Source organism: Sorex fumeus, unplaced genomic scaffold (genome assembly GCF_029834395.1).
Source record: "Sorex fumeus unplaced genomic scaffold, SorFum_2.1 ptg000193l, whole genome shotgun sequence".
In the NCBI taxonomy this organism is placed as follows: Eukaryota; Metazoa; Chordata; class Mammalia; order Eulipotyphla; family Soricidae; genus Sorex; species Sorex fumeus.
The window spans coordinates 1,954,552-1,967,145 of record NW_026606250.1 but is presented as its reverse complement, the minus strand read 5'-3'; the positions used below and the strand labels follow the sequence as shown (position 1 = coordinate 1,967,145).

At 63.9% G+C, this 12,594-nt stretch overlaps 2 protein-coding genes across 2 annotated transcripts; one reads left to right on the top strand and one right to left on the bottom strand.

The window, feature by feature from the left end:
- The first annotated feature begins 2,186 nt into the window (after positions 1 to 2,186).
- On the top strand, positions 2,187 to 3,170 carry NPBWR2 (neuropeptides B and W receptor 2). Its single transcript, XM_056108138.1, has one exon. The coding sequence runs from the start codon at positions 2,187 to 2,189 to the stop codon at positions 3,168 to 3,170; it is 984 nt and encodes a 327-aa protein (XP_055964113.1).
- A 2,783-nt stretch (positions 3,171 to 5,953) lies between these two features.
- OPRL1 (opioid related nociceptin receptor 1) lies at positions 5,954 to 9,535 on the bottom strand. The gene is made up of 3 exons (XM_056108053.1): positions 9,300 to 9,535; positions 6,661 to 7,016; positions 5,954 to 6,556 (listed from the first exon to the last, which is right to left on the bottom strand). Exons 1-3 carry the CDS (start codon positions 9,533 to 9,535, stop codon positions 6,033 to 6,035), a joined length of 1,116 nt encoding a protein of 371 aa, XP_055964028.1. The 3' UTR covers positions 5,954 to 6,032.
- Positions 9,536 to 12,594: the final 3,059 nt, after the last annotated feature.

Sequence of the window (12,594 nt, the reverse complement as noted above, 5' to 3'; positions counted from 1 at the left end):
GGGACCAAGGAGCCATGGGAGGTCCCCGGCTGCAGGGAGCAGGGAGGTCCGAGGAGTGTCCCACCCACCTGCAGGACCTAGCATGCTGTTGTTGGGGTGTCTACTGTGACAAGTGCTTCCACACAAGGGCACAGACACCACACTCAGCAGGCACCAGGCTCCCAGGGAGACCACCCAGTGCCGGCACTCAGGGACACGCCGTGGAGGAGTTAGGCTGGGACGTACAGACACACAGACACTCAGGCACACACAGACACACACAGACACACAGACACACAGACACACACAGACACACAGACACAGGGGCATACTCAGGCACACACAGACACACCGACACTTAGGTACACACGGACACATAGACACACAAACACTCAGGCACACACAGACACACACAGACACACAGACACAGGGGCATACTCAGGAACACACAGATACACAGACACACAGACACTCAGGCACACACAGACACACACAGACACACTGAGGCACACAGACACAGGGGCATACTCAGGCACACACAGAAACACAGACACTTGAGTACACACAGACACATAGACACACAGACACTCAGGCACACACAGACACACACAGACACACAGACACACAGACACACACAGACACATAGACACTTAGGTACACACGGACACATAGACACACAAACACTCAGGCACACACAGACACACACAGACACACAGACACAGGGGCATACTCAGGAACACACAGATACACAGACACACAGACACTCAGGCACACACAGACACACACAGACACACTGAGGCACACACACAGACACAGGGGCATAATCAGGCACACACAGAAACACAGACACTTGGGTACACACAGACACACAGACACTCAGGCACACACAGACACACACAGACACACACAGACACACACAGACACACAGACACTCAGGCACATACAGACACACGCAGACACACAAACACTCAGGCACACACTGACGCACACAGACACACAGACACAGGGGCATACTCAGGCACACAGACACACACAGACACACAGACACTCAGGCACACACAGACACACACAGACACACTGAGGCACACACACAGACACAGGGGCATACTCAGGCACACACAGAAACACAGACACTTGGGTACACACAGACACACAGACACTCAGGCACACACAGACACACACAGACACACACAGACACACAGACACTCAGGCACATACAGACACACGCAGACACACAAACACTCAGGCACACACTGACGCACACAGACACACAGACACAGGGGCATACTCAGGCACACAGACACACACAGACACACAGACACTCAGGTACACACAGACACACAGACACAGGGGCATACTCAGGCACACACAGACACACAGACACAGGGGCATACTCAGGCACACACAGACACACAGACACACAGACACTTAGGTACACATGGACACATAGACACACACACACTCAGGCACACACAGACACACGCAGATACACAGACACACACAGACACACAGACACACACAGATACACAGACACACACAGATACACAAACACTCAGGCACACACAGACACACACAGGTACGCATAAGCACAGGCACAAGTCTGCCTGGACAACACACCAACAAGGGCCATCGGCCCGAGTGACCCACGGACAGAGGAACAGAGGCTGCCCACTAACCAGAGTCTGAACCTGCCGCGAGACCCACTGTGGTCTACACGCATGACAGACACACGTTCGCACCAGGGCCGCCCACTGGGAGGCCCCTCCCACCCCCTGCTGGTGGAGCCCACCCCCTCCCTCCCCTGGCTGGAGCCTCGGAGAAGCAGCCCCTGCGCAAAGGTGGTCCAGAGCGCCAGCAGGGGCCCAGGAGACGCACCCACCCTCTGAAGCTCACCTCCAGGTCAGTGGGGCTTGACAGGCACCCGGGGGGGCCGTGTGCAGCCTTGATTCTGCCGGGTGGGACGGGTAGAGGGTCCAACCCTCCCTCTGGGGGGTCCACAGGCGTCCTCTGCGGCCCTGAAGCCCCGCACCTACCCCCTGGCTTCTGGCTGCTGGAGTGGGGGGTGGAAGAGAGCCCCTGCCCCCCCCCTTGACCACGGCGGGGTGGCAAGAGCCTCTTCGGAAAGCGCGACGCCCCTCCAGGCCCTCTCCTGTCACCGCACGGCCCTGAGGCTCCCTGCCCCCCCCCCAGCCGCTGTCCGGCGAAGGATGCAGGCTTCTGGGCTGGAGGTCGCAGGCCGGACAAGTTCCAGCCCCTCCTGGGACAACGGCACTCGCCTCAACAGCTCCTTCCCGGGGCCGCTGCCGGCTGCCTACGTGCTGCTGCCCGCCGTGTACGCCCTCATCTGTGCCGTGGGCTTGGCCGGCAATGCCGCCGTCATCTGCGTGGTCCTGGGGGTGCCCAAGATGCAGACGGTAACCAACGTCTTCATCTTGAACCTGGCCGTCGCCGACAGCCTCTTCGCGCTGGTGCTGCCCGCGAACATCGCCGAGCTCCTGCTGCAGCGCTGGCCCTTCGGGGAGCTGCTCTGCAAAGTGGTCCTGGCCGTGGACCACTGCAACCTCTTCTCCAGCACCTACTTCCTGGCCGCCATGAGTGTGGACCGCTACCTGGTGGTGCTGGCCACCGTGCGTTCCCACCGCATGCCCTGGCGCACGCTGCGGGCGGCCCGGCTTGCCAGCCTGGGCATCTGGCTGGGCGTCACGGCCATGGTGCTGCCCTACTTCACCTTTGCCGGGGTCTACAGCAACGAGCTGCAGGTCAGGAGCTGCGGGCTGAGCTTCCCGCGGCCCGAGCAGGCCTGGCTCAGGGCCAGCCGCCTCTACACGCTGCTCCTGGGCTTTGCGCTGCCCATGGGCACGCTCTGCGCCCTCTACGCCGACCTCCTGCGACGCCTGCGGGCCCTGCGCCTCCACGCAGGCGCCAGGGCCCTGGGCAAGGCCAGGAGGAGGGTGACCCTCCTGGTCCTGGCCGTGCTGGCCGGCGGCCTCCTCTGCTGGACGCCCTTCCACCTGGCGTCTGTGCTGGCTCTGGTCACAGACCTGCCGCCGACGCCACTCGTGGTGGGTGTCTCCTACGCCGTCACCAGCCTCAGCTACGCCAGCTCCTGCCTCAACCCTTTCCTCTACGCCTTCCTGGACAGCAGCTTCCGCCAGCACTTCCGGGCCGCCCTCCGGTGCCAGCGGGTCTGAGGGTCCTCCGGCCGAGGCCCCGGGTCCGAGCTCCGTCCCTCTCAGAGACCTGCCCCAGCTCTAGGCTCCTATTCCAACCCCAGGGAGAGGTCACAGGTCGCGCGGGGCCGGACACCTGGCCTGGACATGCCCCTTGCGGGGGGCCTGGTCCGGGGGCCTGGCCCCAGGCCACTGTGTGCGAGAGGCAGATGGCTCAGAAGACGCTGGACAGATGGACGGTGCCCAGCAGCGACCCCCCCAGCAGCCCTGAGGGTGGCCTTGGCGGCAAATCAGGCTGGACTGGGCCAGACTGGGCTGAGGGGACACTGGAAAGGGCTGCCGACGGGCTGCCAGGGGCACCGGGGGAGGACCCCGTGCGCTCAGCTGGGCTGGGGGGGACACGAGCCCATCCCCCACACCCATCCGCACACTCCCTGCTGTGTGGCTCTCCTCACCCCGGGCCATGGGGACAGTCCTGCGGGGCTCCAAGTGGGCGCAAGGGGCTGCTGCCCAGAGACTGACCCTCCAGGCGAGGGAGACAGGACCATGCCCGCTGTCCTACTGCCTCACGCTGCCTCTGCCCCAGGGATGCCCCGTTCTGCCGATCCATGGTTTGAGTCTGGGGACCGCTCTGACCCTGCCACTTCCCTCCTGCACCAGGGGGCAGACTTTCCCTTTCTCTGAGAAAGGACCCCCCCACCTACGGGGGAGGGAGGGGGGGCGCGAGAGGAGAGGAGCAGCAGCAGGCGGGGACAGCCAGGCTCTTCCTCGCAGCAGGGTGTGAAACACACTCAGGACTGTACAGGCTGTCCCTGCCGTGTCCTCGGCACCTCACACCTCGGGCAGTGTGTGAACACCTGCTCCTGCCTGAGAGGGAGGGAAGGAGGAAGGAGAGGGGAGGGGGACAAAGGGGAAGGGAGGACGGGGAGGAGGGCATAAGAGAGGAGCAAGAACCAGCACTGGAGGAGTCAGCCAGGGGAGGGGTCTGGGAGGAGGAAGCAAGAGCAGCTCAGGAAGGCTGGTGGGCGCCCACCCTTGCTCCCAGAGGCCCACCTCACCCAGCAGCCAGGGCCACAGCTGCCAAGATGGGGGCAGAGTGCAGACCCTCCCCCGATGCCTCCAAGGAAGGCCGCTGCCCCTTTAGCACGGGTGAGAAAACCAAGGCACAGAGAAGCCCGGCTCTCGCGGGCTAGACCAGAGGCCTGCAGGGTCCGGCTGAAACAGGCTTGGACGTGGGCTGGAGACTCAGGGGAGAGTGGGGTGAGCAGGGAACGGAGGGGAGGGCAGAGGGACAGAAGGACGGTGTGAAGGAGGAAGAAGGGATGGGGGGCTGGAGACAGGGACGTGGCGGGGAGGGGACAGCAGCCCGGACATCAACGGGCCTCAGGACGTGGGTGCCCCGTGGAGACCACACCAGACAGAGGGTTCCCGGAGCCCACGGCCACCGTGGGCCTCCCTCACCGCTGCAAGCTAGAGCCCAGCACGATTAAACCTGCTGATGCCCTGCGCCTGTGCCTGCGCCTGCGTTCACGTCACGCCATGTGCCACTCTGAAGCCACCCTGCACCAGCACTGTCTGAGACTCGCCTTGGGGCACTGGCGCTCAGGCGACAGAGGAGGCTGCTGCTGATTCTCCATCCGTCAGGGAAGAAGAAATCAGCCAGGATAAAAAGGGTGAAGAAAACCGGGGCCCTGTGTGTTGGTGTCCCCAGCTGCATGGGGGGGGGGGGAGTATTCTTGCTTGTTCAAAGGAGCTTTCTTTGCTGAAGAAAACCAGGAGCCCACCGCTGTGCACAGGAGTGGGCTCCCCTTTCCCAAGTCAGTTCTAGAACTCCGGACCTTCACCAGGGCCGGAGCAGGTGGAGGACCCGGCAGCTGACACCCACAGTCGGGTCTCCGAGACGCCCCACCTGCTGTCAGTTGGAGCCAAGTCAGAGCAGCTTTATTGGGCCGCATGCAGGAATCCCACCGCACATGCAGGAACAAGGGGGCTGGCACTGGCAGCCGTCCTCCGGAACTGCCGCAGACACACAGGGCCCACAGCTGTGGAGGCCCTGAGGCAGGAGACTGTGGCCCTGGGTGTCCACAGCAAGGAGTGTCCACAGTTCCTGGGTGTCCACAGTCCTTGAGTGTCCAAAGCCCAGGATGGACACCTGATGCAGTGTCCACAGCCCCTGGGTGCCCTTAACCCCATTGGGTGCCCACAGGCCAGGGTTCTCACGGTGCCTGGGTGTCCAGGGGTCCTCGGTGCCCAACAGACCTGAGTGTCCAGTCTGAGTGCCCATGTCCCCTGAGTGCCTATGGCCCCGTCCTTACTGCCTGACTCAGTAAGAGCCGGGCTCCCTCACCCCAGTCTGTTGCACTGTCTGCCTGCATCCAGGCAGCCGGAAGCTTGGGCCTCCCACAGCCTTGGAGTGAAGAGGAGCCGGCCCAAGCGGGCCCACTAGGACACACCCGCCAAGTCCAAGCAGGACAGAGTCCTGCCAGCCACGCGGCCACTGGCCTGCTTGGGAAGAAGAGACTGAGAATGAATCCCAGGTCAGGAGTAGGACCCTCCCTGAAGCCCAGACAGAAGACCTGGCCGGCGCCTGCCCGCAAGGTGGCCTCCCCTGGGGGAGGCAGAAGGCAGGGCAGAGCCAGCTCAGAGTACAGCGCTGCCGGCTGAGGACGTGGGGTGGGAGCGACTCCCACGCAGCTGGCCAGCAGAGCGGTCAGGAGGCTGAGCGCCCACAGGGAGTCCAGCAGCTCAGGGACCAGCGCGGGGGCAAGCCCGGGGTGCTCGCCGGGGAGGCCTTCGTCAGAGGGCAGTGACCTGTGTGAGCTCCGTGTTGGGTGTGGATGGGCTCTGCAGGCTGGCAGGCACCAGGGGCAGGCCCACGCCTAGTCACGCGGGCCGCGGCACTGTCTCGGAAGTCCTGCAGCCAAGGGCCACGTCCTTGGCAACGCTGCGCACACCGCCGGAGCCCGGGGTCTCCCTGCGCAGGGCGGAGGCGCAGCAGAACCTGCGGAAGCAGGCCTTGAAGTTCTCGTCCAGGAAGGCATAGAGGATGGGGTTGAGGCAGCTGTTGACGTAGCCCAGGGCCGTGCAGAAGCACAGGGCGGCCACCGCGGCCTCGCTGTCCGGCTGCACGCCCAGCCCCTGGGCCAGCACGAACACCTGGACGGGCATCCAGCAGCCCACGAACACGGCCACCAGCACCAGCACCAGCCGCGTGATGCGCCTCACGTTCTGGTCCTTCTCCCGGGAGCCCGAGATCAGGCGGACCCCGCGCAGCCGCCGCACCATGAGGGTGTAGCACACCGAGATGATGAGCACAGGGATGACGAAGGAGAAGAGGAAGATGCAGACGGAAAACACGGGGCCCCAGTAGTCCTGCGGGGTCGGGATCTCCACCAGGCACTCGATCTCTGCAGGAGGGGAGCAGGGGTCAGGCAGGAGGCGGGGCGGCAGAGGGTGGGGGGGAAAGGGGGGCGGGACGCTCGGAGCTGGGGAGGAGGGGCCACCTGCTGACCTTCGTCTTCCACCTGTGCTGACCCCATGACAGCCACTGGGATGCCCACGACAGAGGCCAGGGCCCAAATGGCCACGTTGACGGCCTGAGCTTTGGTAGACGTGCGGACATCAAGGGCGCGGATGGGGTGGCAGATGGCCACGTAGCGGTCCACGCTCATGGCGGTCAGCGTGAGGGTGCTGGTGAACATGTTATAGTAGTCGATGGCGATGACCACCTTGCACAGCGCGTTCCCAAATGGCCAGAAGCCCAGGAGGACATCTGCCCCCTGGAAGGGCAGGGTCAGCAGCACCAGCGTGTCTGCCAGGGCCAGGTTGAAGATGTAGATGTTGGTGGCCGTCTTCATCTTGGTGTGTCTGCAGAGGGCAGAGCGACAAAGGCCTCAGCCGGGCGGCCAGCTGCACCTGCCACTCAGGGCCGGGGCCCTCTCCGCTCCCCTTGGGGTGCTGCTCTGAGCCCCTGGTGACAGCAGGCTCATGGGCCAGTGCAGGGCATGAGGCCTGAGCGAAGGCTAAGTGGCCCTCTGGCCCTTGGACGCATGTGTGCGTGCAGCAGTGCCACGCCCACGGCCCAGTCTGCCCGGGACCAACTTGGCACACACCCAGGGGTGAAGGCGTGAAAGGGTAGGGCCACGTGAGGAGGAATCTGTCCTCCTCAAGTATTCCCCACAAGCCCCTCCACAGGACGCTGACCCCACAACCGCCCGAAGCCGCCCCACATTGGGTGGTAAGAGCCTCCCTGGGAGACAGGGAAGGGGTCTGTGGAGTATCTGCCATGTGCATCTGAGACTCAGATAGTACCCCGTACCACTGGGGAAAAAGAAGCAAAGTCCTTCCTCATCTCATCCTCCAGGCCTATGGCCCAGAACCAGGACAAGGAATGCTGGTCAGGTGACCCCAAGAGGCTATGAGGGCCTGGGAAAGCCGAGGTGGTGTCTGACAAGCCCCCACGGCATTAACGGTGGTGAGCGTGAGGCGGAGGCGGTGGTGCCAGGGTGGCTCTGGTGGTGGCTCCCATGAGTGGATGTGAAGGTAGTTCCTGGGGCAGTGGTGGTGTGGGGGAGGGGGAGCAGGGGGGAGAGAGGAGAGGTGGTGCAGGTGGTGACGGCAGTGGCCGTCCCGGGCATGGCCGTGTCCGTGCTAACTTGGCTGCGGTGAAGGACTCCCCTTCTTAGAGAGGAATTAAGTGGCAGCGAAGAGGGTCCGTGCGTAGCTTCTGCACCTCCTGCCCCTGCTCCTAGGTGGGGCCCTGGGCTCAGACCTGCGTTGGAGAAAGGGCTCCCAGGGCCGGGGCCAGACCTGGGACAGTGGGAGGGGCTGGGCCGTCCTGCTGGCCTGAGGGCTCTGGAGAGCTGGAACAGCTACTGCCAGGTGGCGTCGGAGGGTCCGGGCACTGCTCCTTGCTCCGAGCACCCAGCAGCCTGTGTGCTTGTGTGGTGCACGCTCAGATAAGAGGTGGGGGTTTGCACCCGGGCCACCCACACAAGGTCCTGGAGGGAGCCATGTGGACCAGAACCCCACTGTGTAGTGCTCGAGTGTGGCCCTCTGGGCTGGCTCATCCCTCCTTCCTGCAGGGTGTGCCCACCTGTCTTCTCAGCACCGAGGCTTTCCAGATAGGATGGCCACCCAGCGCACGCCGGAAGGGTCCCCGGCAGTCACCACAGAGGCCAGCGAAGACCCCAAGCCTGCTCTTCCTGAAAGACTTGCTTTTTGTGAGAGCAACTTTGTTTTTATTTGTTTCACTAGTGCTGTCATGTTTTATATAGTGGAAGATTGTCTCTACTTTAATGTCACAGCCAGAGCGACACAAGAGACCTGAACTCGGAAGAGACTCGTGCAAGAACTCTGACTTTGGGTGGGATAAAGCGTGCCAGTTCTACATGATCAGTCGCTGTCTCTACGCCCAGGGCAGCTCTGGATGCACAGCAAAGTGGCGAGGAAAGAGGGGGTTCCGTGGAGCGCGTCCCCTGCAGGCTCACCTCCCAGCCCGGGACCCGACCCTTGATGTCCCATGAGTCTCCAGTGACATATCACAGCCCCGTCTATTGCTGCATGCTCTGCCTCCTGTCCGGCCGCCCCTGCCCTGCGCCCACTGCTGCCCCTGCTCTGACCCCCACTCTGACCCCTGCTTTGACCCCCCACTCTGACCTCACTCCAGACCTTGCCCTGAGCCCAGCTCTGACCCCTGCTCTGACCTCACCCCTGACCCCACTCTGACCCCTGCTCTGACCCCCCGCTCTGACCCCAGCTCTGATCCTAGCTCTGACCCCTGCTATGATCCCCACTCTGACCCCAGCTCTGACCCCTGCCCTGCCCCCACTCCTGACCACTCCCCCTCTTGCTCCTGTCCCTGAGTCCTCTCATCGCCTGGTTTCCGTTGAGACCTCCCCCTCCGCCCTCCCCCCCCCAATGCAGCTGAGCCCGACCCCCCTCTCAGCCCAGGCGCCACCTTCCCCTCCTCTCCCAGCCCCCAGAGCCCCTGCAGCCTACCTCCGGCTCAGCCTTCTTCACGGACTGCCCTGCCCGCAGCTCCGGGAGGGACCAAGCCCAGGGGAGCGGGTGGAGCCTGGGAGGGCGCGACCCCTGGCAGGGCCCGGCCTGCGGGGGTGGCGGGCCGTGCCGGAGAGGAGGGCGGCCTACCTGAGGATGACGTACATGACGAGGCAGTTGCCCATCAGCCCCCCCACGCACACGCTGAGGTAGAGCCCCATGATGGTGACCTTGAGGCCCAGGGGCAGGAAGGCCCCGTCCCGGGTGTCGTTGAGAAGCTGGGCCGGGGCCAGCGCGCTGCGGTTGTCGCCCAGGAGGGACAGGTTGGCCTGCAGGCGGCTCCGGTAGAGGGCCTCCCAGAAGGGGGCAGGAGGGAGCGGCTCCATGGGTGCAGCCTCTGCGCCTGGGGACAGAGCACGGGGCACTGAGTCCGGGAGCCCGGGCACGCAGCACACACAGGCACACGTGGACAGGCAAGTGCACGCAGCCGCCTCGGGAAGACACGTGAGCGCAGGGCAGTGCTTCTGCATGCATGTGTGAGCACACATGCATGCATGGCCATGTGCACGCAGCACACCAGCATATGTGTGGACCCGTGCACACGCCGGCACACGTGTGTTCACGGGCACGTTTTCACATGGGTCCACACGTGGGGGCCAGCAGCACCTGGGCCCAGTCAGCACCCAGACCAGCACAGGGACATCCGACCACACGTTTGGGCAGCTACATGCCTGGACACGCACCACCTCCAGACCCATGGTGTCTGCACACACCTGCCCATGCCTGTCCCCAGCACTACGGCAGAGGGAGCCCAGCGCCAGGCCCCCGCAGGCCACCCACACCCAGCCCCAGGGCGGAAGCCTTACCTTGACGACCTCCTCGGGAGCAGACCCCAGCGCCAGCCCCCAGCACCCCAGGCTGAGCTCAGGGACGGCAGCGGCACTGCGCTCCCGCCGCCGCTCAGACACCGCAGACAGACGCAGCCGCAGCCAAGCGGGGGAGGGAGGAGCCGCAGCTCCGAGGGAGGGCGGGGCGTGGAGAGGCAGCCCAGACCAGGGGAGGGGGCAGCCCGCAGGGAGGGGCGTCACGGGCCCAGGCCCAGTCTCCGGGCACACGGACGGGGTGAGGAAGGCAGGCTCAGAGGCGAGGCAGGCTCGAGACAGGCTCCGGAGGGCAGAGGGCGGACCCTTCCTCGCAGACTCAACAAAGACTCAGAGGAGCAGGCAGAGGAGTGCAGGCTGCGGGGGGCATCCGGGAGAGGCAGCAGACACGGCTGCTTCTCCCGGCACACACACCCTGCAAGAACACCAGACTCTGCCTCTGGGCACTGCCCCCAGGCCCGGCGCCAGGGCACTGAGAGAGCTGACAGCACCTCAGCCCAGAGCCTCGGCAAGTCAGAGCCTTAGCACCCAGACCCTGGGCCACCCAGGCCCACTCTCCGCACAGCCTGCGACTCAGAGAAGAGCCGCCAGAGCCAGTGTCGCCTCTGTGCAGGCGAGAGCGTAGAGGCGAAAGCGTCAGCGCCCAGAGCCCAGGGTGAGGGCAGCGCAGGGGAGGAGGCTTGCCTGGCACCACAGAGGGTCCCCAAGTCCCTGAGTGCAGAGCCAGGAGTCAACCCTGAGCACCACTGCATGTGGCCCTCAAACAAAAATAACTGTTCTCACTTATGACTCCATTTTTTGATTTGGGGGTCCCTTCACAGTCAGAGCCCTGCCCCGTGCAGCTCCCTGGAACACCACACGCCACGTGGCGGGCCCCTGAGTCCCGTAATCATGGAGCCATACTTCCTGCACAGATTGTGCCCACATGGCCCAGACCCCGCTCAGAGCAGCTATTGCCAGGATGAGGACCTGGTTGCTAGGATACAGCAGTGTCGCTAGGATACCTGGTGGATCAGGAGATGATGGACCCTCCAGGGTTCCAAACCCAAACTGCCCCCAGGACTTTCCATGACATCATCAATGGATCAACTCAAGGACATGGGGGGAGACTTAGGGTCTCCATGGACACTCAGGGACACAGTGCACAGGTGCACACGCCCGGGCAGACACAAACCACACGGACACGTGTCCACATGCAACGACACAGGCTAGCACATGGCCAGGCAAGCATGGACCACACAGACATGCGTCCACATGTACCTACACACGCTAGCACATGCCCGGGCAAGCACAGACCACACACACACGTGTCCACATGCACCTGCACATGCTAGCACATACCCCGGCAGGTATGACCCACACAGACATGTGTCAGCATGCACCTGCACACGCTAGCACAATCCCAGGCAGGCACAGACCACACAGACATGTGTCCACGTACTCTTCACACACCCTGGGGCCACATGAACATGTATCCACATGCACCTGCACACGCAAGCTCATACCCCAGCAGGTATGACCCACACAGACACGTGTCCGCATGCAGGAATGCATGAACACGGGAGAAACGTGTCAACACTCGCAAAGGCTGAGGACACGCCATCACTGCACACAGCACGCAGCGTTCCCAGTGCAGTCCCCTGACCATGGGGCTTCTTGGCCAGGAACAGGACACGGAGCTCCAGCCGCCTCCCACCACCTGGGCCACCTGACCGTCCCATCCCACCAGCTTGAGCTGCCCTTCCTCCTGCCTCGAGAGTCCCCCAGGCCAGTTCCTCGAGAGAAGGGCAAGCACACGGCTGCCCATGGGCTCAGGGGCTGACCTGGAGGCAGGGCAGCCCTGGCCTCTGCAGGGCTCCCACCGAGCAGCCTGGACACACAAGAAGCAACTCAGCCCGCCTCGGCCCACAGGTGCCACGTGGGGCAGTAGGGGACACGCAGGAGGATGAGCAGAGGTTCAAGCAGGGAAACCCCCGTCGCTGCCGTTAGCCCTGCGATGCAGCCACAAGTCCTGAGCAGAGTCCGGCAGAGCTGTACGAGGAGCCAAGGGTGAAGAGGGTCCCTCCACTCCTCATGCCGAGAGCCCCTCAGCCCACACCCAGGGCGTCTGTGTCCCCACACCCCACACAGGTCGCTTGGCTCTTCACCGAGCACCAGTGAAGCTGTCCCAGGACTCCGCCGCGGGGCTGCGGTGAACGGGTCACAGGTGAACGGGCTCTAATCATTCTGGCTACCGGGACAGAGGAGAGAGGGCAGAGGGGCCAGGCCCTGGCTCTGCACGCGGCACACCCCAGCACCCAGTCTCCCCCGAGCACTGCCAGCACGGACCAAAGACAGAAACAAATCCTGGTTTCGTGGTAAGCAAGAGTGATGAGACCGGTGGCCCCACTGCCACGGCCTTGTTGAGCAGTGGCCCCTGGTGCCCACAGGCCCCTCGTGCCCACAGGCCCCCGTTGCTGCCACCCACGAACTGTTTGAATTCTCCCAACCCCTATTTAGAAGCCTGTCCAGAGCGGTTCCTGGTGATGTCCAGCAGTGCCAGGGCCACCAGGGCTGCACCTGTC

Excerpts from the sequence above, each read along its gene's own strand:
- NPBWR2 (XM_056108138.1), top strand. The coding sequence starts at position 2,187 with ATGCAGGCTTCTGGGCTGGAGGTCGCAGGCCGGACAAGTTCCAGCCCC.
- OPRL1 (XM_056108053.1), bottom strand. The coding sequence starts at position 9,535 with ATGGAGCCGCTCCCTCCTGCCCCCTTCTGGGAGGCCCTCTACCGGAGC. Across the intron at positions 7,017-9,299 it reads GTCATGTACGTCATCCTCAG|ACACACCAAGATGAAGACGG; the intron begins GTAGGCCGCCCT and ends TGCCCTCTGCAG. Across the intron at positions 6,557-6,660 it reads AGCACAGGTGGAAGACGAAG|AGATCGAGTGCCTGGTGGAG; the intron begins GTCAGCAGGTGG and ends CCCCTCCTGCAG.